At 41.0% G+C, this 24,821-nt stretch overlaps 1 protein-coding gene across 1 annotated transcript in view; it reads right to left on the reverse strand.

The window, feature by feature from the left end:
- IDUA (alpha-L-iduronidase) overlaps nucleotides 1-24,821 on the reverse strand; it is a 64,560-nt gene that overhangs the window by 2,988 nt on the left and 36,751 nt on the right. Inside the window, exons 7-12 of the mRNA XM_034410726.3 lie at nucleotides 24,153-24,332; nucleotides 15,184-15,400; nucleotides 13,406-13,615; nucleotides 11,675-11,796; nucleotides 6,197-6,322; nucleotides 1,955-2,031 (exon numbers count right to left, since the gene is read on the reverse strand). Of these exons, the coding sequence (XP_034266617.2) occupies nucleotides 1,955-2,031; nucleotides 6,197-6,322; nucleotides 11,675-11,796; nucleotides 13,406-13,615; nucleotides 15,184-15,400; nucleotides 24,153-24,332 (932 nt within the window). The remainder of the gene's footprint in view (nucleotides 1-1,954; nucleotides 2,032-6,196; nucleotides 6,323-11,674; nucleotides 11,797-13,405; nucleotides 13,616-15,183; nucleotides 15,401-24,152; nucleotides 24,333-24,821) is intronic.

Consider the following 24,821-nt stretch of genomic DNA (forward strand, 5'->3'; position numbering starts at 1 on the left):
GAACTGCTGGGTCGGCAGGAGCTTGAGGGTGTGACGGAGCTCATCCTGTCCCACAGCAGCAACCTGGTTTTGAACATGAGCCCACCAATTGTCAGCCCAGTGTCTTAACCTTGTGAGCCACCACTCTCCTATTAAAGCTACTGATCAATTTTGCTAGTAAATGGGGGAAGATTAAATTATCCCAAAGACATTTCTTTAGTATAGTATAGGGCTGGCTGGGGAATTCTGGAAGTTGAAGTCCACACACCTTAAAGTTGTTAAGGTTGGGAAATATAGGTAGTCTTCGACTTACAACCACAACTGAGCCTAAAATGTTTGCTATTACGCAAGGCAATGGTTAAGTGAGTTGAGCCTCATTTCACGACCATTTTTGCCATAGTTGTTAAGCGAATCAATGCAACTATTAAGTGATTCATGAGGTCGTTAGGCAAATCTGGCTTCCGTCATTGACTTTACTTGTCGGAAGATGGCTGGGAAGGTTACAAATGGTAATCACATGACTCTGGGACAATGTAACCGTCATAAGTACATGACAGTTGCCAAGTGCCCAAATTTTGATCACATGCCCATGGGATGCTGTAATAGTCACAAGTGTGAAAATTGGTCATAAGCCACATTTTTCGGTGCTGTTGTAACTTTGAATGGTCACTAAATGGATGGTTGTAAGATAAGGACTTCTTATGAGAGTTTCTGCTCCCCCCCCTTTTTTTTTTTATTCTATGCCTCTGTTTATACAACCAATGATTGCATTAGTTTTGTTGGCAGCAGCCAAAAAAGCTAATACAATTCTTGGTTGTATAAACAGAAGCATAGAATCATGATAATATAAAGTATTATTACTGCGTTATAAAGCCTTAGTAAGGCCACACTTGGAATACTGCATCCAGGTTTGGTCACCACATTAGAAAACAGATGTTGAGATTTTAGAAAAAGTGCAAAGAAGAGCAACTAAGATGATTAAAGGTCTGGAGACAAAAACATATGAAGAACCCAGGATTTGGGTTTGGCTAGTCTACAGAAAAGAAGGACTAAGGGGAATATGATAGCAGTATGCCAGTATTTGAGAGGCTGCCACAAAGAGGAGGGTGTCAATTTATTTTCCAAAGCACCAGAGGACAGGACAAGAAACAATGGATGAAAACGAATCAAGGAGAGAAGCAACCTGGAATTAAAGAGAAACTTCCTAACAATGAGGACATTTAACTAGTGGAACAGCTTGCCTCCAGAAGTTGTGGGTGCTTCATCACTGGAGGTTTTAAAGAATTGACTGGACAGTCACTTGTCTGATCTCTTGTTTGAACAGGGGGTTGGACTAGAAGACCTCCAAGGTCCCTTCCAGGTCTGTTCTGATTTTTTCACTTGTGAAAGGTGGCTTTGTCTCTAATAAAAAGGATTATTAGGGAAAATATGATAGAGGCACAGATTTCAAGTCTTTCCTGCAAAGTCCCAAACAGTAAAAGCCATTTCTTATATTATACGATTCAAACTTCTTTAGTGCTACAGATGCAAATCAAGGTGAGCTGAGAAGTATTTTTTAGCTCTTTTTAGCTTTTTAAGTGTAAACTGGGTTTTAATTGGATTGTTTTAAATTGTGGGCCAAAGCTGTATAATTATTTTAATTGATTTTAAATTTTGTATTGGTATGTTTTTTATCCTTGGCTGTGCACCGCCCTGAGACCAATAGGAGAAGGGCGGTATATAAATTGAATTAATAATAATAATAATAATAATAATAATAATAATAATAATAATTCATCAGCCCCAGGTTTCTGCAGCCTTATGTAACTATACTGGAGGTTGGAAGTATGATGGGAAAGAAATTTTTCCAGGTAGTTGCTTGCTAACGAAGAAACATTACAGTGTGCAAAATTTAAAATTGCTGTTAAATTAATAGTATTTTATCTGAAAAATGAATGAAAGGAAAACAATGATGGATTTCTTGAACATGACCTACTTTGAATTCACACAGCTGTCATCCCACGTTATCAGAACTTGTCCTTTCATGAGACCAATGAAACGAACACCATTCACCTGCCAAGACAGAATCGCTTGAACTAAATACTGCATGCATGGAAAATATGAGCTGAGATTCAATTCATGTTATTTAAGGTGTGGATTGATCCATTTTAAGTTCAGGAGAAACGAAAGCACATCAGCTCACACAAATAACAAAGCCTTGAATGATGGGTGAATAACCAGGGAAACTAACCAGGGTTTGGATTTTATTAGAATATTTTTCAAAGTAGCATTTAGAGTTGATTAAGAGGAATGTTAGACTTACTGTGTTCACTCACCATGAATTTAATTTGTGTGCAACAAAAGAACACAGCTTTGGAGTATCATCTCACACACTTGGAGAATGCAAGCTGTTTCTTGATGCTTTCTCCTTTACAACTCATCCCGACATCTTTTAAGAAATTTGAATTGACAAATAATACAGCGACTTGCCCAATGCTATAGTGAGGAATGTTCTTGCAACTGCTACTCACATGCCTTTGTAACCGTCTGCAAATTAGGCTCACTGCAAGCAGAATCAAGGTGAGCCACAAATATGTGCTGTCTTGTGATTGTGAATCACGGTTGCATTTTCCCAATCTCAAGACTGGGCAGAGAGTTAATCCTTCGTAGGACAAGACATTGTGTGTACTAGATAAGTGTCTTTTGCTACCAGGGGCTCTTTGCCGCATTAAGGAAAAGATCTTAGGACATTTTTGGTCAAATTCTTGAATTTTTGTGAGTGTTTAGCATAGGGCAAAAGCTCATCCTATAAGAAAAACCCAACACAGCCTTATACATTGTTCACATCTAAGATAGAACTAAACAAACAAACAAGCAAGCAAACAAATAACAAAACAAAAACTATCCTATCTTTGCTTCTTATACAGGTTGGTAGGTGTTGTGGCCCCGCCCTCCGAGCCTATCTCATCGGAGGAAGAAGGCTCCGAACATGAAGAAGAGGAGTCGGCCAGGCCTCCCTCTCCAGGCCCCTCCCCTCTGGCACTGCCTCAAGTGCCGGCCGAGGAAGAGGAGATTAGCCAGGAGCCAGGTGTCTCCGATGAGAGCGAGGGAGGTGATCTGTCGTTCCTGGATCCACGCCAACGAAGGCGTGATAAACGGTTGCAGCAGTTAAGGAGGCGTGCCAGGGATTATAATTGAGTCACTGGACCACACCCCAGAGACTATATAAGAGAGTGTGGTGGCCATTTAAGACTCTGTGACGAACAAAAACTAACTCTGGCTAGTCACTTGAACAACGCCTAAATCTGCCGAAGGTTCCTTGTTTTGAACTGGACTATTTGCAATTTGTATGTATTTTCTGTTTATCTGATGAAGTAAAGCCCTTGGCAGTCGATGCTCATATAGCTGCCAAGTTTTAGATAACAACCTGTGTGCGTGCCAAGTGCTTTCTTAACCCTCGGCTGGCTGTGTGTGTGTGTGTGGAGACGGGGACAGAACAGGTAGGCTTTGCTTAGAGTTCATGAAAAAAGAAAACGGGAGAAGATTGGCCAAATGGTCCAGAATAATAAAATCTACTTTGGTGGATTTGTCACTTCAAAAATATAACCTTAAGATATGTTGATTCTGATTTGCTTACTTCCGGATAAGTGTATATACGATTGGGCCTTGATAGAAAAAAAAAAACCAGGAGCAATACGCAGAGCAGACTGTCCTTCTATCATAAAGTTAGAGCACAAGAATTTCAGAATACGCAAAATGGGGCACTACCCATTTGGAAGGATACAACTCATCATGTAACGTTTATGTCAATTTCCCTTTCTTTCAACTCCAGCAAACTAGTTGTAAGAGTGAGGAAGAGACAGATTTTTCTTTTCAAATTAAAAGAACGGTGGCACAGTGGTTAGAATGCAGTATTTCAGGCAAACTCTGTTAGGATATGGTTTGAGCCTAACTATGTTGTCCAGGCAATATAAGTGTACTGTAACTTTAATCTGAAAATGTATTATGTGACTTTAATGCTGAGTCATGCTGTAATTAGATAATGACTGGTTGTGAGAGTATTTAAGCAAGGTATTGTAACGTGTTCAGTTGCTGCTATGCTATGCTGACATTGTGTATGAAGATGATTGATGATGAAGCTGCTATGATAAGCTACCATTGAGAGGAGTTGTTATCTGTAATCATCGTTGGATGCATCTGCAACCATCGTGGTTTGTGAACCAGAGTGAGTTTGTTATTCTAACCAACTACTGTTTGTTGAGTAAGAAGATTCTGTAACTACTGGACTGATTTACTGGCAAAGACTTGGAATTTGTTTAAAGACTATGAGACTGTTTTTCTACTATAAAGTAAGCTTTTGATAAACCAGTTTGCATATCTCTTATTCATTGCTCTCAGCAACGTTTCCTTGTGCATTTACTCTGCTGGTTGGTAACACAACACCAATATCCTTAACTTTGGTTATGGGCCCAGAGCAAACCATAACTAACTAGGATTGTTAAAAGCTAAACTGAGAGTAAATGTGAATAGAACAAACTGTGTTTGTGATAAACAATCCAAGTGAAGATGGCACTAGAACAAGCAGCAAATTTTTCCATGATAACCCGGCTGGATGGAACAAACTATGTATCCTGGTCTACAAAATGTAGTCTACTTTTGCGTAGAGAAGGACTGTGGGATATAGTTAATAATCCACTGGATGTAACAGCATGGAATCCTGCTGATGAGGAAGATGAAAAGAAAATAACCAAGTTTAACAGAGACAATGAATGAGCTCTTTGCATTATTGGACTAACACTGGGTGACCAGCAGCTTGTCCATATTCGTGGCGAAGAGTCTGCTGCTAGGTGTTGGACCAAGTTGAAGAGACTATATGTTCGTGACTCTGTGGGTGCTCATATTTATCTCACATGGAGATTATTTAAACAACATCTTCTTAAAGGTGGAGATATGATGGCTCATTTGGAATCCATGACCAGAATTTTCCAGGAGCCCATAGCCTGGAGTTCAATCCTGATGGGGTTCAAAATTGTCTCAACTTTCCATCCAGGAGTGGGCTCCTGGGGGTTCAGCAGGGTTCGGGCGATCCTCTAGTCAAGGATCTCCAGGGTTCGGTGAACTCCCAAATGCCACTCCTGGCTGGCCATGCCCACTCCGCCCCTCCCCTCCCAGGAGTCTCCACACGACCTGTTCATCATTCCAGGTAAGTGCAGGGGCCGCGCGAAGGGTTTGGGAGGGCAAAATACGAACCTACTAGAGGTTCCGGAAGTCCAGAAATGGGCCTGTTTTCAGCCTCCGGAGGGCCTTTGGACCCCGGGGGAAGCAGTTTTTGTCCTCCCAAAGGCTCAAGGAAAGCCTCCAGAGCCTGGGGAGGGCCAAAAATGCCACCCCCCTGCTGTGGTGCAGGCAGCCGACTAGGCCATGCCCACCATGGCCACGCCCACCCAGCAACGGGGCAGCGAACCCGTTGCTAAAGGATCTGGAGTCCACCCCTGCTTCCATCCTTCTGAAATCGGTAAAAGGACCACCCAGACTGTTGGGGGCAATATTCTGACATTGTAAACAAGCCAGAGATTGCTGTCTAGCATAATGGGGCAGTATATAAGTCTAAGTGTTACTACTATTGCTATCTTGGGGAATGCAGCTTTTTTAGTGCAAACCTGACACCCTTATTCTCTGAGACCTGTTTGTCTTCTAGGCCTACAAAAGTCTATCCTGTGCACGTTTTAGGAGTAGCCAGATATCCCTAAGACATATATTTACCACCTCAATGATAGTTATATCTTGGAGCAAGGACTGAAAACCTCTAATCCTTCATACATTGTTGGACTATAAAACAGCAAGCACTGCCAGCGGGGAGAGAACCAGAGACCTGTAGTTCAACAGCCAGAGGGGCCAAAGTTCTTCACAGATGCTTTATAGGCCATGCTTTCCTTTTGGCTGGAAAGCTGCCTCTTTCCTTTCTAACCTTGATGGTTTTTACAGGTTCTGTACAGGGGGAATACTTTGCCAAGGAAAAAAAGTGGCATCTGGTGCACAGCAATGTAAAAACCTTCTTTGGATCAAATAGTGCTGATAAAGGATAATAAAAGAACTGTGGGAGTCATTGAAAGAACGCCAAGAATCCTCCAGCCTCTCCTAACTCCAGAGTGAAGTCAGGCTAAGAGACAAAGTCATTTAGTTTCCACCTTACTAAACTTTCGGTGTTTGCAAGCAAGTGGCATAAGAGAGCACCCACCTGGTTGGGAGCAGAGAGGGGCTTTGCACAAATATGAAGGAGGAAAACAGCTGGAATTGGAAGTTCCTGCTTCAGCACTAAATGGCCTTTTGCAGGTAGTGGAAATGGTCCTTTCACCACAGGATCCTAAGAAATAGATTTAAAATTAATGTTTAAAAAAGGCAGAGATGCTGGAGAACATTCTCTAGAACCACAATGACACATATGAGTTGCACTGATATAGTTAAGCAGATTGAAAGTTATCAGTAGAAGACCATCATGTAAAGCAGGGGGTATCCAAACTTGGCAAGTTTAAGATTCATGGCAGAGGTGGGTTTCAGCAGGTTCTGACCAGTTCTGGAGAACCGGTAGCGGAAATTTTGAGTAGTTCGGTGAACCGGTAGTAAAAATTCTGACTGGCTCCACCTCCATCTATTCTCTGCCTCCCAAGTCCCAGCTGATCAGGAGGGAATGAAGATTTTACAGTATCCTTCCCGTCACGCCCACCAAGCCGTTCCACGCCCACCAAACCACACCCACAGAACCGGTAGAAAAAATTTTGAAACCCACCACTGATTCATGGACTTCAATTCTCAGCTGTGCTGAGAATTGGCTGGGTGGGGAATTCTGGGAGTTGAAGTCCACAAGTCTTAAAATTACCAAGTTTGGAGACCCCTGATCTAAAAAGAGCCACTTCTTTGTCTCTTGTAATCAAATCTTTCATTGTAATTAGGGTGGCTTCTGCATTTTTATATAAGATATTTCATGTTTAAGCCTTCATTTAAAAATATGGCTGTTGGGAATTTCAACTGGCTTCTTAAGTTGAACTCTATCATGATCATCTTTACCTCTTTTCTTAACTCGTTGCAGAATGTATGCTGACCAAGCCTAAAAGATGTTTCAGGGGATGCAATCCCAGGATAAGGGGCAGCTGACTTAAAGAACTACAGAAGGGTGTTACATTTACACCCCTATGAATTCAGATATTAGACTAGGACAACCCGGTTTCAAATCTCTCTTCACCCATGGAAGCTCATTAGCTGACTTTGGGTCCTTCACTCTCTTTCAGCCCAATCTGCCTCTCAGGATTGTGATGGTGAGGAAAAATGGGAGGGAGAATCTTGTACACACCATCTGCAGGAAAGGTGAAGTGTAATTCTAACAAGCAAATAATGGCCTCCAAATTTTACTTATTTGTTTAAGAAATGTATATGGCTTCTCATCTTGAATAACTGTGGCACTGGGTGGTGTATGATTCATCAGCAACATGTCAATATATCATGAACCCCACATTCAGAGGTCAAATGCTCCCGGTTCGGACTGGATTGCCCAATCCGGTAGCGATGGCGGTGGATGGTTCGGAGAACCAGTAGCAAAAATCCCTGCCCCCTCCCCCGCCCATGCCCAGCTGAGCCGCGCGATCGTCAGAGGTTCTTTTTTTTACTTTTAAAAGCAATGCTTTTAAAAGTAAAAAAAAAGATTGCATGCCACAGCTGATCACACACACACCGTGCGCTGTTCTACTTACTGCATGCCTTCTTTTGGCGTGCAGTGCGCGCACGCACCTCGATTTGGTACATGGTGCACACTGCGCATGCACAGCCAGCGAACCGGTAGTAAACCGGTTCATATTTCACCACTACCCACATTTATATTACAACCTTTCATGCAAGTACTCCAATTCGGCTGGGATAGGGGGATGTGGCCAACCGTATCTAACCACATATGGATATGGGGAAGGTCATTCCAGTGGGCAGGCATTACAAAGGAAAAAGCATATTCAAAAGAAAAGCAGAGAGGAGGCAATCCTGCTTCCTGCCACTTATGTGTATAGTTAGTGGAGAGAACGTGAGAAACATAAGACGTCAAAAGAAGAGAAATATGGAGAAATATAGATGGGAGACCCCATCTATTTCTTGCTTAGACCTGTTTGTTTCATTTTTGTCCCCTAGTTGGCACATGACTCCCAAGAACGAATATTGTTCCCAATAGGTGAGGGAAGCTGAGACCAACATTTCTGATTTCCAATTCTCCTCAGAAATTCTCTCTGTGTTTTGCTACAGTCACCTGCAATGCCTTCCTTGGTTTTTTAAAAAAGCTCCATTTGCACTGAACCACTGAGCAACTTGAATGGGACACGGGTGGTGTTTAGATTCCCTAGTGTTCAAGCAAGTCCTAACAGGAGACCATGGGGAAAAGATCAAAAATAAAATCCGAGGGGAAGCATTCCTTCTGGCTTTGTTTGTAAAGATATTTATTATCATAAACATTTACATAACCCCTTCCATCATGTCAGGTCCATGGAAAAAGCTGGCCCACAAGGAGCAAACATCTGGTTAACATAAAAAGGAATGAATCCGATTGGGACAACTCCCTGATTTATTTCTACAGAACAAGACAGAAGAGATACAGAGGATAGGTGAGTAGATTGGGGACAGGAGGGGGATTGCCCTCATTTAGAGATCATTCCATGGTGCTAGTGGTGTTAGAGACATATATTAGTTTAATGCCATTTTGACTCTCCCCACAAAGCATCCTGGAAAATGTAACTTGGAAAAAATAATCACAATTCTTTTATTTGAAGGACTGTGGCACTGCCTCTCTTCAGAATTAGAGTTCCTTTAATTGCTTGGGGAGAAGGAATTACAACATATCTGTTACATCTGGAGAATAAAGAAACTATCATAATGCCAGATATAGGGGGTTCAAAACATCAAAAGGCAAGATGAGAAACAATGGATGGAAACTAACCAAAGAGAGAAGCAACCTAGAACTAAAGGGAAATGTCCTAATGGAGCAATCAACCAGTGAAACAACTTGCCTTTTGATGCTTTGATGTTTGACAAAATTACACAATGTGCGGAAATGGACAGACTGACAAAAGAGTTAAAGGAAAAGGAAGACACCGAATTTTATAAAGTTTGGAATAAATGGTATCAATGGCATAGGGCCGTTAAGAATGAAATATAACTAGAAATTAGATAGAACAGAAGTACAAACTTGCATATAATTTGTATATAAACCTGAAGTCTCAGAGAGGAGAAGAGAGGAACGGATAAAGAAGTAATAAGAAAATATTATGTTAGGATTTAAGGGAATAAGAAAACTGTATTACTGGAAAGACCATTACGAAACAGACGCTTCAAATGATTGACTATTTATAACTGTTTATTGTATAATGTATTTTTGTTTTTTGTTTTGTTTTTGTCATTTGTGTCCAATGTGTTTTTTCTTTATCTGTTTTAATAAAGTTTATTAATTAAAAAAAAAAAAAAGAAACAATTTGCCTTCAAAAGTTGTGGTGCTCCTTCACTGTCTTGGTACTTGGTACTCCGTCACTGCCTTGGTACTACAGTGGTTTAAAGCACCCTGTTATTAACACAGCTGCCTGCAATTTACTGCTGGTTCGAATCTCTCCAAGGCTCAAGGTTGACTCAGCCTTCCATCCTTTCTAAGGTAGGTTAAATGAGGACCCAGTTTGTGGGGGCAATAAGCTGACTTTGTATAAAAATATACAAAAGTATGAAGGCTATTGCTTAACGCATTGTAAGCCGCCCTGAGTCTCCAGAGAAGGGCGGCATATAAATCAAATTAAAAAAAAAAAAAAAACTGTAGGCTTTAAAAAAAAAAAAAAAAGACTGGACAATTGTTTATCTGAAATGGTATAGAATCTTCTGCTTGAGCAGGGGGTTGGACTAGAAGACCTCAAAAGTCCCTTCCAACTCTATTATTCTATGTGCTAATGTAACGGTACAAGTTCACACAAATACCAAAATAAACGTAGGTTTTGAAGTTTTACCAGAGAAGGACTTTTCAAATGAGAGCAGTGCTGAGCAGACAATGGAGCCAAGAGACTGGAAGTGAGGCGAGAGGTTGACAGCCAAATATGAGTTTTCTTTCAGAATGTTTCTCAAGGGAGCTCTTTATTGCTATGAAGAGCAGAAATGTTCAAAAGGGCTGCTAACAGCCCTTGAAGAGATCTGGAGGCTTAGATGTTTTATTTTTCTATTCAAGAAATTGCAGAATTTGGAAGTATGGTGCTTTTTAAATAAACAAATGAGAGCAACTCTAAATATATTAAGAAGTAAATATGTCTGTATCCAGTGGGGCTTATTCTTTAATGCGTAGGTAGGACTCATTGAAAAACTGTGACAGAAGCATACATTGTTATGAATGCTATGGAGAAAGCAGACAGTTTTGTTTAAGTTCTACCTTACAAAAACATGGAAATGAACCTATCAAAGGCTAGTAGATAGTTTCTTTTGAACAACCCAGGAATCAATGGAACAGGAGCAGTCTGCCTCTGAATACGCAATCCAGTCACTCTGTCAACCTCTGCTTATGAGTTCTCAGAAATCTTCAAAAGTTAAAAAGAGAATGCTGGACTGGGTCTAACTCAGCAGAAGAGTATCGGAATTCAATAAAGAAAGAGGACAAACTGTTTGAAGTAAGGGACCAGTATAAGGCAGCTCAAAAGAGTATACAGGAAATATGTAAGGTGGTAGTCAGAGCCTTGTTGCAAAGGTTAAACTTATAATCAAGAGAAAAAAGGAAAAATGCCTCTTTCCCCTCAGCTTTTAGTTGGGAGATGTGAGGGACCTTCTTGTTGTAAGACTGAGCTAAAATCTTAAGGGTTTTATCCTATCATCTGTTCACTTAACACTCAAAGCTATAGAAAAACGTTATTAATGGACATTTTAATGCCTGCCTGCCTGCCTGCCTGCCTGCCTGCCTGCCTGCCTGCCTGCCTTCCTTCCTTCCTTCCTTCCTTCCTTCCTTCCTTCCTTCCCTCCCTCCCTCCCCTATTACATAAGCTTTCCCCAACCTTGGCTGAAAATTGTGGGAGTTGAAATCCAACACATCTGGATGAAGTTAGGAAAAATTAGTTTAAACAAATGGTTTCTAGCATGGTCTGGACATCAGTGAAAAAGTTTATTGTTTGTTTTATGGTTTGTACCATAAATATGTATACAATGCCGTGATGATTACTGTATTTTTTGGACCATAAGACACACCGGAGTATAAGACGCACCTTAGTTTTTGGGGAGGAAAATAAGAAAAAAGCTGATTGGGGGTGGATCGGCCTCCAATCAGCTGTTCCCAGAGGTGAACTTTAGCAAAAAGTTCGTTGACTGTGAGCTCTGAGCCTTGCTTTTTTTTCAGCCTCTCAAACGGAGGTTTCAGAGACTTTTTTTTCAGCCTCTCAAATGGGGGTTTGAGAGGCTTTGTTCAGCCTCTGAAACCTCCGTTTCAGAGGCTGGGCGGGGCTACATTTGGACTATAAGACACACCCAGATTTTCACCCTCTTTTGGGGGGTAAAAAAGTGTGTCTTATACTCCAAAAAATACGGTATTTTGAAGTAAATTTTCATGCAACAGAGATATAGGACGACAAAACATAGGGAGAAATTCACTGAATTCAGAAACATTTGCTCTCAAATAAGTAGGGCCTGAGTCTGATTTCACAAAGAGCCATTTCTCAAATTCACGATACTGTACCTCAGCATCTCTTATTTGCTCCAATTGCATCTGAGAAGGAAAATCCGGCGTTCCCATTTTCTTCCATTGCAAATATGGATTGGTTAGGCTGTTATCCATGTAGTATGTGACGTATACAAGGTCTTTGAGAAGACAAATAGTTTTATAGTTTTATTACAAATAGTAATAGTTTTAAGGTTTGGCTTTAGCTGAACATCAAATCAAACATAAATGTTCTGGTTCACAGTCAATTATTTAATGATTTCAAGTGATGAGTTTCAGGCCTCAACTTTTAGACAAAATAGCTTTAGAAAGAAATAGAGAGGTAAGTCATCAGGAGCCTGAGAAACCCAAGCTGGCATTGTTTCATCCTGTAGGCCACTGAAAAGGTTTTGCATCCTGAAATATGAAAGGGAATTGTGGGGGGGTGGGGGTGGGGGGCGGAAATCCAACTGAGCTTGACTAAGATACAATCCTCAGTAGACTGTTCGGATGGGAGGCAATGTAGGAGCCAAATCTCCAGATAGATTCATCAACCCCTGAGTTGATATCTGCGACTCCAACAGCTGCTCAACATTTCTCACTCTCCTGCAAATCCCCAGTTAAAAAGGTGAAGGGACTGCTTGAAATGTCACTTGATGAGTGAGGGAGAACAATCCAGAAACTGTTATTTTCATAACTCAAACCCAGGCTGTTTGTTGAAGTGAAACCTGGGGAGCCCTTTCACTGTTTTCTGACTCTTTCTGAACCCTGCTTGGGAACGACTCTTTCTACGGGAATGAAAGCAACAGTTTTGCTCGAGAGAAAGAGCCAAAGGGTGACAAGCTTTTCAGCAAGTGAACTTTTCTCACAATCAGAATTTTTTTCCTCAGGAAGTTGTCTTGGTCTCACCACCAGAACCGAAACAAAAACCCCAAAACAGTGAACATACCATTGTTTCACAAAACACAATTCTGCATTTTGCATGTGTGAAGGGGCATTGGTCTTACCTGATATGCTCCTTCTCGGTGTGCTGAGAGAGAATCCAAGGAATGGGTTAATTCAGTCTCTGAGCAGAAAGGCAGTGTTAATCATTCCTTGGATTCTCCTCAGCACACAGGAGAACTGTCTATTCAAATTAAGCCATTGGGGATTATCTGCTAGCCAAGTGCCTTCTGAGTTCAAATCCCAAAACCTCTTCCCATATTGCTTAAAGAATGACCCTCCTGTGCCTCTATTCAAACTGAATACTAATTTAAAAATAAGTATTTAGTGATCTCTTTAGGATGAGGCAGTGGGTGGGTGTGTCATGCTGTAGCTGTTAGGAACTGTCCATTGCCCTGTGAGACCTCAGAAAAGACCACTCTTGCATTTGTTTAGCAGTGCATGAAGCCTACTTCCTCCAAATTGAATGTAAATCTCATGTTTCTGGAGCAGAGGTGGTATTCAGCAGATTCTGACCAGTTCTGGAGAACAGGTAGCAGAAATTTTGAGTAGTTTGGAGAACCAGTAAATACCACTTCTGGCCCCGCCCCCATCTATTCTCTGTCTCCCGAGTCCCAGCTGATCGGGAGGAAATGGGGATTTTGCAATATCCTTCCCCTGGAGTGGAGTGGGAATGGAGATTTTGCAGTATCCTTCCCCTGCCACACCCACCAAGCCATGCGCACCAAGCCACACCCACAGAACCAGTAGTAAAAATTTTTGAATCCCACCACTGTTCTGGAGGGTATCAGGTCAATAGCCCTTTAAAATGTCATAGCAAAATTTTACCTCTGTGTCTAGGATAATTGGCTAGCTTTAGAATCACAGTACTGGTGTTTGAGGATGTCTTGTTATCATTGCTTGAATAGATCAGTATTGATGCTTGCCAGCTGTCCGACAATTGTAGCCCTGAAGGTTTGTGCAAGCTGGCTAATATTCCCAAAGTGTTACAGTCTTCTGATTTGTGACTGGAAATGTTGGCAGAAACTTGCTCTTCTCCTGCACAAGAGGAAGAAAACCTTGAACCAAAAAAAAGGGGCTTGAAACGAGAAACTTACAGAGGAGCATTTAAAGCACGTTATCGTAGTTCCAGAAGTTGGCCACATGAACTGTAAACTTGTGCTAGAACACTTCATCAAAAGATTTGAATTCCATGTGGGCATAAGAAGACCTGAAGTTTGAAGTAGCAGATAAACCTTTAGTTGAAGATACCTAAGTTGCTATATATTGGTTCTTCTTCTGTTGGTTAAAAGCTGTCCTTCTAAGATTCTGCCATATTTTTTATTTTTAGATTTTTTAAATCCCCTTTATTATTTTTATAAATAATTCAAGTTGGCAAACATACCTACTTCTCCTTCTTCCTCCTATTTTCCCCAAATGAGTTGGGTTGAGACTGGTCTAAATTCACTCAACTGGCTCAGATAAGTTCACTCAACTGGCTCAACTGGGTTGAGACTGGCCTACGTTCACTCAACTGGCTTTCGTGCCAAAGGTAGGACTAGAACTCAGTCTTCTGGTTTCTAGCCTGGTACTTTAACCACTAATTATTTGCTGTTGGAAGGCAAATTCCTATTACTTACTACCACATGCTATTTTTCCCTCCAGTATGTTATGAGCAGTAACAGGTATGAAGTTTTAACTTATTGATTGATAACTGATTTATTTCCCAGTTCTGTTGAATTAATATCAGCTGGTCAACATAATATACTTCTTCCTTTTTTTATCAAATACAAAATACTGTATTTTTCGGAGTATAAGACGTACCTTAGTTTTTGAGAGGAAAATAGGGGGAAAAAATTCTGCCTACCAGGTATTCATCTGGCTAGCATCCTTAGCCTGATCAGCTTCAGCACATTAGTTCACTTGCTGGTTTTGAGGTTGGGGCTGAAAAACAGCTTCAACAGCACAGCTAATCGTCGGAGGGCACTCCAGTGACTAAAGCAGGTGAAGAGCAGAAGGGGTAAGAGAAGCCAGCAGCTATTCTGGGTAGCCATTTTGGGCACTGCGCATTGCGTTTTCAGCCTCCAAACGCATCGCGTTTTCAGGCGGCGATGTGCTTTGGCGATCCCGGCAGCCTTGAAGGGCTCTCAAATGGAGCGTTTGGAGGCTGAAAATGCGATGCGCGGAGCCCCAAAACACAAGCCATTGTCGGTGGCAATCTCTGCAGCCAGGAAGAAGATGCACAGAGGCCGAAGGGTGGGGGCCAGCGGGTGGCCGGGGTTACATTCGGAGTATAAAATGCACCCAGATTTTCAGCCTTTTAGGAGGGAAAAAAGTGTGTCGTATACTCCGAAAAATACGGTACTTCATTTCCTGGAATAGTTAAGTGTGTGTAGGAAATGACCAGGCTGAGCCCGAGGAAGGAGTCAAATGCATCATCAGTCTTGAATCCCTTTGTGCCCACAAGAGATCCAAGTCCAGCTCACTTTGAATTCCGCTGCCTGTTACCTGCCACCAATTTGCTTTGAACTATTCCTTGAACTATTAACCTTGAACTGCCTGGACTCTTGATTTGACAGTGTGATTAGCAATTCTGAAAATGAATGAGAGGGGGAGGGGTGTTGTACCTAGCAAAGCCAGCAAGCCCATTACTGTCAGCACCGGCTTCCTCACCATCTGGATGTGGGGGGGCTTTGTGTTATTCATCTGAAAGCGTGCCGTAAGGGTCCTTTGGGTGAAGTAATAGGGATGGTAACTCAGAAATGCATTGTCATTGCTTAGCAAAGTGTAGTTGATGGTGTTGTTGGGTTTAGCGATCAGAAGATTTTGATGCTGAGCAATTACCTGTAAAGTAAAGGAACACCATTTGACAATATGCAAGTGATTATGTTAGTTCAATAAAACAAGTGATATTCTTCTTTTATTTTAGCTTACACTCTTTTATCTTACCTACTGTATTTTATTCTATTTTATCTCACCATAGCTATTTTGTCTCATTTCACTGTACCTGATCTTATCTCATTTTATTGTACTTTACTTTGGCTGATGCTCACGTTTGATATGGTCAATTGACTAATCAATAAAGTATATCGTACTATAACAAGTAATAGAAGTAATCTTCACAGGAGGCTTTTCAGGATTTTTTATGGCAAATCCACCGCAGGACAAGATCATTATTTTAAACCAATCCTATCTAGCCTATTGCCCTTCATATGTATTTGGACTAACAATTCTCATCATTCACACCCAAGTTAAGAACACTTGAAGACACTAGGTTGGGGAAAGGGTGATTTGCATCTCCCTTATGAAATTATATAGTATATAAATCATGGTGGTGGGTATTCTGCATACAGTAAAGGTTTGCAACAAAGCAGCTCAGATTATGAAACGCATATACATTAAAACAGGTTTGCAATATTTCCTCTTAATCTGGATGCTTTATTCCCTATCAATACTAGTGTATACTAGTATTTAGTGTATACTTAGCAAAAGTTGGTTTGCAATATGGAGAAATACGGCACTGTGCAAAGCACTGAAATTCCAAAGTTAATTTATTGGTATAAGATACAGTATATAAATTGATTAAATAAGTAAATGATTTTATTATTTTTGACTACTTGGGATTCAGTAGCATTTGTCATATATTTCCAAGTACAAGACTGCGACAAGGAAAAAAATAGAAGTTGTTTCAGACAGTTAAAAGAAAAGCTAAGATTTTCAGCTGTGTGCTGGGTCAAATATTGTATATGATTGCTTTGCAGTCTTCCCTTTTTTTTTTTTTCAAATAATTTTTTATTAAACATGTTTCAACTTTAAAAATCACATTTGCAGTCTTCCTAAAGCAGCATACATAGCTGAACACAAATATTTCATGTTGGGATTACTGTACAGCTTTCTTTTTTTTTTCTGGCTCATTTCTAATTCCAAACAGATGACTGTGCTGCAATTTATCTCTGCTTATAGAAGAAATTGAACCCGATTGCAGGATCACTGTGACAACTTGAAAACAAGAAAAGCACTATAACATCTTAACATCAGAATCCACCAAGAAAAAAGCCTTTCCAATAGCTTAAATTGACCTAATTCCCTAGCCAGCTAAAATTAGGAATTTAAGAGGAGGATTGCGACAGCATAACTAATCAGATGTAGAAGGATTAATGTTCTGTGCCAAAATACGCACAAAAAAAAGCAGATTAGCTCTTAAGAACACCGAGTTCTGCAGAAAGGAGTTGTATTAAACTGCATATAAAATCACAAAAAGTTGTTCATGTTCAACTGAATGAGGCCCCAGGAAGACATTGTCATTATTTCTAACTCTATTAATTTATGGAAGGTGGATATGTGAATGAAATAAACTTAACATTCCTTGCTCTTCACTGAAAAACCTAAGAGGAGGCAACTCACAGCACTAGCACTTAGACTTATATACCGCTTCATAATGCTTTATAGCACTCTTTGAGCAGTTTATAGAGTCAGCATATTGCCCCTAATAATCTGGGTCCTCATTTCACCGACCTCGGAAGGACAAGGCTGTGTCAACCTTGAGTCGGCGAGGATCGAACTCCTGGCTGTGGGCAGAGTCAGCCTGCAATACTGCACTTTAACCACTGTATCACTGAGGGCTCCTAGCAAAGTAAATGGGGAAGTTAGATTCACTTAACAACACTATAAACAAAAACATGATGGGAGTTTTGAGTATACCATATTGAAACATTAGTTTGAAATCTTTCAGCTACAATTTCTAATTCATTTACCGCATGGCATTCAACTAAAATTCAGTGAATACAAATTCTGGACTGTCTGTCAGATAATTCCATCCCTTCCCAACATTCAGAAGTTGATGTCAATTGCTTGAAATCCATACTGAAAAGCGAATTTTGAAAAAGACACAAATTATGTTTGACTTCTTCTCCTTCTTTCTGTCATTCCTTGATCTTTTAAAATGGGAGGATAAATTGATCAAATGTAAGGAGAGAGGAGGCAGACGGTTTTATAGAATTGGTGACTTAATTGCTGAAGGAAATCCTGTTATACCTGAACATATTTTGAAAAATGATTAGTTGCAACCCGGTTTCCAACAAGTCAATTGTATTTTCATAAACTGCCTCCCTCTAATACATTCAAAACTAGCAATAAAATCTGAATAATGGCATATATCTATTTCACTTTGTGGGAAGTACATCTCAGCAGTACTTGTACTGTGTAAACCTCTTATGTAAATAATGGCAGGTTTGTTTGAAAGTTTTACTTCTTAGCTCTCTTCCCTGCTGTGTAACCATGACTAAGAAGTGTGGCGTGCCAAAATCAGCAACAATGCCAGGCATCTCTCCTGCTGAAGATGTGGATGCCAACTGGCTCCAAGAACTATGATATGCACTAAAATCTACTTCTGCCCTAATCTATCTATCTATCTATCTATCTATCTATCTATCTATCTATCTATCTATCTATTTATTTTGTCGCATTTCTATGCCGCCCAACCCATAAGGGACTCTAGCCATGGTACCTAGGGTAGCAGGGAATCTAAGGGTGAAAAACATTTCTGATGCCCTAAGCATTCAGCGTAATTATTTAAGAAAAACAGATATTGCTTTTCATCAGTGGTGGAATTCAATTTTTTTTACTACTGGTTCTGTGGGCGTGGCTTGGTGGGCGTGGTGTGGCTTGGTGGGCGTGGCAGGGGAAGGATACTGCAAAATCTCCATTCCCACCCCACTCCAGAAGGATACTGCAAAATCCCCATTCCCTCCCCACTCCTGGGGGAAGGATATTGCAAAATCTCCATTCCCACCCCACTCTGGGCCAGCCAGAGGTGGTATTTGCCAGTTCTCCGAACTATTCAAAATTTCCATTACTGGTTCTCCAGAACCTTTCAGAACCTGCTGAATTTCACCTCTGCTGATTATATAGCACAATGACACAGATCATAAACCTACAGGAAATGTCTTTTTCGGAAACCGACATCTCTTCTCTCCTCAGAGAAAGATGAGGAAAATATCTCTAGGGCAGTGTTTCTCAACCGTGGCAACTTTAAGGTATGTGGACTTCAACTTCCAGCATTTAGTGGTTGAGGAAGTCTGGGAGTTGAAGTCCAAACATCTTAAAGTAGAGACAGGGTTGCGAAATACTGCTCCAAGGTATTGCTTAGGGGAGCGAATACATCTTCTAGGCAACCAAGAACTTGAATCTAAGATGATCCTTCAATAGCTAACTCAGGAGACGTGTGTCAACCAGATACTCATTCTTCAATTGCAAAAATTAGCCTTCAGTCAATAAAACACAGAAGTAGGGGCAGAGACGCTCTATCAAATTAACATTTTATGCTCGATTCTCAGTATCTCAAGAGATCTATCATTGTTTTTAATTGAAAAAAAGGGGGGAGGATCACTCCCCCCGTTAAAGGAAAGGGATGACCTTTGTTTGTTTTAAAATAGCAATAGCAATAGCGCTTCATAGTGCTTTTACAGCCCTCTCTAAGCAGTTTACAGAGTCAGCATATTGCCCCCAACAATCTGGGTCCTCAAAATCCTAGGATAACCTTCTTGCTGAACGCTGTGCTGTCCTCCAGCTTCTACTTCTTACCAGAATATAGGTAATCCTCAATTTACAACCATTCGTTTAGAGACCATACAAAGTTACAATGGCACCGGAAAAAAAGTGACTTATGACCATTTTTCACACTTACGATGTTTATGACGGTTGCAGTGTCCTGGGACCATGTGATCGCTTTTTGCAATCTTCTGACAATAGCAATAGCACTTAGACTTATATAACTGCCCCATAATGCTTTACAGCACTCTCTGGGCAATTTACCGACCTCAGAAAGATGGAAGGCTGATTTGACCTCAAGTCCCATCAGGATCGAACTCCAGGCTGACGGCAGAGTTAGCCTGCAATATTGCATTCTAACCACTGCACCACCAGGGCTCCTAGCAAAGTAAAGGGGAAAGGCGGATTCACAACAACTGCAGTGCTTCACTTAACAACTGTGACAAGGAAGGTCATAACGTGAGACAAAACTCACTTAAAAATTGTCTTAACAACAGAAATTTTAGGCTCAACTGTAATCGTAAATCAAGAACTAGCTGTATATAAAATAAAGACAATCTGAGCTATTGCTGAACCCTTATCAAATTGGGCTAGCTTCTTGCACCATCCTTTTTTAAGACAGCTTTTGAAATTTTATATGAAAATAATGAATTGAAGTTTTCTGGGTGCTTCCGCTGACGATAATTATCATTATTATTAGCTCCTAAAAGACAAAAGGGGAAAAAAAGTATTCCAGAGGAATGACTGATTTTTCATATACTCCAAAATCAATGTCAAGGGATTATCCTGTATGGAAAAAGTAACATTTGCATAGCAGTGTCTTAACATATATAATGTTTGTGTTTGTTTGTGTGTGTGTGTGTGTGTGTCTGTGTAAACTTTCTTCCACCACTTCTTTTGACAGGTAGTCCTCAACATAGGACCACAATGGATCCCAAAATTTCTGTTGTTAAGTGAGACATTTGTTAAGCAGGTTCTGCCCCATTTTATGACGTTTCTTGCCACAGCTGTCAGGCGAATCCCTGCGGTTGTGAAGTTATTAACGTGTTTGTTAAGTGAATCTGGCTTCCCCATTGACTCCGCTTGTCAGAAGTTCACAAAAGGTGATCACATGACCCTGGGACACTGCAACCGTCATAAATACGAGTCAGTTGCCAAATATCTGAATTTAGATCACATGACCACAGGGATGCTGCAATGGTCGTGTGAAAAATGATCATGTCACTTTTTTCAATGCTGTGGTGACTTTGAATGGTCATTAAATGAACTGTTGTAAATTGAGGACTACCTGTATTAAGAGTTTTTCTCAAAACGCTGCTTAATATGCATGTAATGGTGAGCTATATCAGTGGTGGAATTCAAATTTTCTTTACTACCGGTTTTGTGGGCGTGGCTTGGTGGGCGTGATGTGGTTTGGTGGGCATGGCTTGGTGGGTATGGCAAAGGAAGAATGCTGCAAAATCTCCATTCCCACCCCAGTCCAGGGGAAGGATATTGCAAAATCCCCATTCCCCCCCCACTCTGGGACCAGCCAGAGGTGGTATTTGCCGATTCTCTGAACTACTCAAAATTTCCGCTACCATTTCTCCAGAACCTGTCAGAACCAGCTGAATTTCACCCCTGAGCTATATATATGTATATTGTTGGGGGGCAATATACTGACTTTGTAAACCGCTTAGAGAGGGCTATAAAGCATTGTGAAGCGGTATATAAGTCTAAGTGCTATTGCTAAATGTCACTTGATTTATCTTCACTAATTTATGTAAACATGGGTAACCCCCAACTGAACAAATTCATCTGGTTGTTTTGAGGTCATCCAGTATATTAACCAGAAAACAATAGCCAACATGCTGATAGGCGATTCCCATCCCATAATTGCACACAAATGCCTGTCTAATTGTTAAAATACCTTATTTGAGATACTGTAAATTTATGATATATTTTGGGACACTGTTTAGTTGTTCTTATGGTGTTTATGATACTACTAAACTGTAAATTGCTTTGAGGCTTGGATGGGAAGTGCATACAAATGTCTGAAAAGAAATAAATAAATTCTCGAAACCACTAATTTCCTCTAGAGAAATTCATGGTCTCATCTAATCCTGTCACAAAATCTACAGTGGTAGTTCTCCAATTCGTGACCATGTTATAAGCTACAATGGATGGATTTATTACTTACTTAGCTAAAATAAAGCAACATTTACTGATTGAAAACTATAGGGTTACATGGCATAAGTGAATCTAGGTCTACGACTAAGCCAAGATCATATGCTGAACTTAACACCCCTTTTTCTCCAAAGTGTATTCTAAATTGTAATTTGTTATCTAAAGATGGTAGGCAAACACTAATATAAAGGAGAATATTTGTAGCTCAGGGTTGAAATGAGGGGTCACTGCCAAAGAACCAACACTAAACAGCCCAACCAAAGAATCTCTAAGACTGCCCACACCCATAGATTGGCAAGACACCAGAATATAAACTGACAGTAAACAGCACTCCTTACTAGCACTGATGATGTTACCCAGTTAAGGGTAATGAAATGTCTGCAAGAAAACGAACAAGCTCAGAGAGCACCAAAGACTCAACTATTACAGCATGTTTATGATTACCAAAATTGCAAGGTGCAGATACAGTTTTCCCCCATTAGGTGGTGCACCAGACTTGACTTTGCAACATTGGGAAGCCTACAAAGCTAAGCTAAAGCATTCATCAGGCCAGTTCCAATTTAGCAGTTCCATTGTGGTCATAGCTGGAGGATATCTGTATCAATTAGCGGGGAAGGCAGATGTGTGTATATGGGGGCTCTGAAAACAGCCCACCTCTAGTTGCCTGCTGTATTCCCATAGGCCAGAAGGATGTTGCAAATAGATACACTGGATGGAGCAATTATTTGCTATCTATTTTTATCTTCTTCTGAACTGTTCTGGACCTGTCCTGGTTCATTATCTATGTTAGTGCATAAGCTGGCTGAAACAGAGCAAAGAGACATCTGCTACCTACTCCTTGTTGTCCCAATAACCATGATGGCGAACCTATGGCACACGTGACATACAGTGCCTTCTCTGTGGGCATGCGAGCCGTCACCCCAGTTTTTTTTTATTATTATTATTATTATTATTATTATTATTATTATTATTATTATTATTATTATTATTATTATTTGGATTTATATACCGCCCTACTCCCGAAGGACTCAGGGTGGTGAACAGCCACAGAATAAAACACATAAATACAAAATTTAAAAACAGAATAAAACCGAATTAAACAATTTGGCCGAGACAAATTTAAAACACCCAATAATTTAAAAAACAAATTAAAATTTACATTTTAAAGGGGAAAGATTTAGGCCAGGCCGGCTTGATGGAATAAAAAAGTCTTGAGAGGGCGACGGAAGGTGTGCAGATCCGGGATCCTCCGTATCTCCGGGGGGAGCTCATTCCAGATAGTAGGTGCCCCCATAGAGAAGGCTCTCCCCCTGGGGGCCGCCAGTCGACATTGTTTGGCCGACGGCTTTGTTCAGCTTTGCCACGCATGCGCATGCGCCTCCTACCAGCCAGCTGGTCGGCGGGTCTCTGCCATGCATGTGCGGGAGGCATGCGCACATGTGCAGGGGTGGGGAACATGGGGGCTTGTGCATCAGGGAGGTTCTACTTACCTTTACTACCGGTTTGCAATGGGGCCGCGTGCACGCTCTTGCTTCACTCATGCGCACTCTTCTGCACAAGCGCAGAAGCTTCTGCGCAGAAGCATTTTGATGATGTGAGGGTTAGTGGGCGGAGCCTCCCACCGGTTTTATTACCGGTTCTATAGAACTGGTGTGAACTGGGGGCAACCCACCACTGGTGTGCATGCACGGGGGAGCACATGCGTGGGACCGCACACAAGTGTGGGGGGGTGGGGTGCATGCAGAGGTCCATGTGCGCATTGCATTTTGGGGGTTGGGGCATCACACGTGCATTCGCACACGGACACGCTTTGGGCACTCGGTCCAGAAAAGGTTAGCCGTCACTGCAATATAATATGGAGAAGTATGGCAATGAACATTACCTTTTGCTCATTGTGATCTTTGTAACACTGGAATGCTGTTTTTTAAAGTTTCCATCAAAGCCAGTAGCTCACGGGTAGACTAGGATGGGATTGGCAATACATTTGCCAGGGGAGCATCTATCTTGGGTTTTTCATCTAACAAGAGTAACTACTGAGAAGGCATTGAATCTAGATAAGGACCTAAGCATTCAGGAAGCAGGTGAGTTGAGTTCAGTCTTCTTGTTGAGAATCATCTTTTTCCATAATGTTCTAATGGTGCCTCAATGGAGGGAGCAGGGAAGGACAAGATTGGTAGGGAAACAGTCCGGAGGGAAGATCAGACCACCTTTCCCATACATCACTGCTCTCATATAGATTCTTCCTTTTAACTCTGCTTGCTATTTCTAACGGAAGAACAAGTCCAAACAGACACACCGAAAAGCTACTATTTACGTTCAGTTCTTCTGAGCTGAAGCAGTGGTGGGTTGCTCCCGATTCTCTCCAGTTCTTGCAAACTGGTAGTAAAAGTGGCAGGAGACTCCGCCCACCCTCCCGGATGTCATAATGGACAATCTGCACATGGTCCCATTGCGAACTGGTAGTAAAGGTAAGTAGAACTCACCCCTGAGCTGAAGTGCTTAACCACAGAGTAGTCTTGAAACCCAGAAGTAGCAGGAATATGTTATGTTGGCTCCTGCAATTGGCAAGCAGTACTAGTCAGTTGGCAAGCAATATTGGTCAACTCTAAGAGGGGCTTGGTTTATGATTTGAGATCATAAGGATATTACCAGTTTCCACATGTTCCAAAGACTTCAAACTAGAGAAGGTCCCCTTCCTGATCTAGATTAGAGTCTAAATTCTTACAGCCCCAGCCAGGTCCTGACAGCCTGAATGTTTGTCAGAACAAGCAGAGCAAATTGAGCAAGAGAGTCTAGACATGCTTCTGTTTATTTTGATATTCCAATGAGCCAATAAAAATCTCAAAACAAAAACTTCTACTTTTACCAGCATCAACCTTACCTTTACCACCATAGCTGCATAGGTCACATCCGCTCTCCACTCCTGTGGAATCGACCATCCTACTAGAGGATCAGCCTCATCGTTGTATATAGGGACCGAGGCAAAATCGGGAAACATCTTCTGGATCTGTCCCATGGCCTCAGTTTCCTGTTCCAAGATATGAAGAGAACTCCCAGCTCCCTGGTGATAAGTATTGTGATGACTGTTATTATCTATTAAGCGTACACCTGCTCTCCTACTCTTATACTATTGTGTCAAAATGAGGCCAGGGAATCTCTCTTTTTAATCATCTATAAGGTTGTAGGGGGTCCACAGAAGCGCCAGAATTTATAACCAAATTAAGATTTTTAAACGTGCAAGAACAGGAATACTATTAAATAATGATAGGAGAATCCAACTACATTTCTATAGATATAAATAATATTATGCTTATAATATTAAATAATTAATATCATATATTAAAACAATACAATACAATACAATACAATACAATACAATACAATACAATACAATACAATACAATACAATACAATACGGTCTCTGAGAGCTAGTTTGGCCTAACAGTTCAGGCTCCAGACTAGAATGCTAGATACTGTGAGTTCATATTCCACCTTAGTCATGAAAGCCAGCTGGGTGACTTTAAGCCAGTCACTCTTTCTCAGCTCAAGC

This window comes from Pantherophis guttatus, chromosome 2, assembly GCF_059756535.1.
Source record: "Pantherophis guttatus breed Tessera chromosome 2, ASM5975653v1, whole genome shotgun sequence".
NCBI lineage: Eukaryota > Metazoa > Chordata > Lepidosauria > Squamata > Colubridae > Pantherophis > Pantherophis guttatus.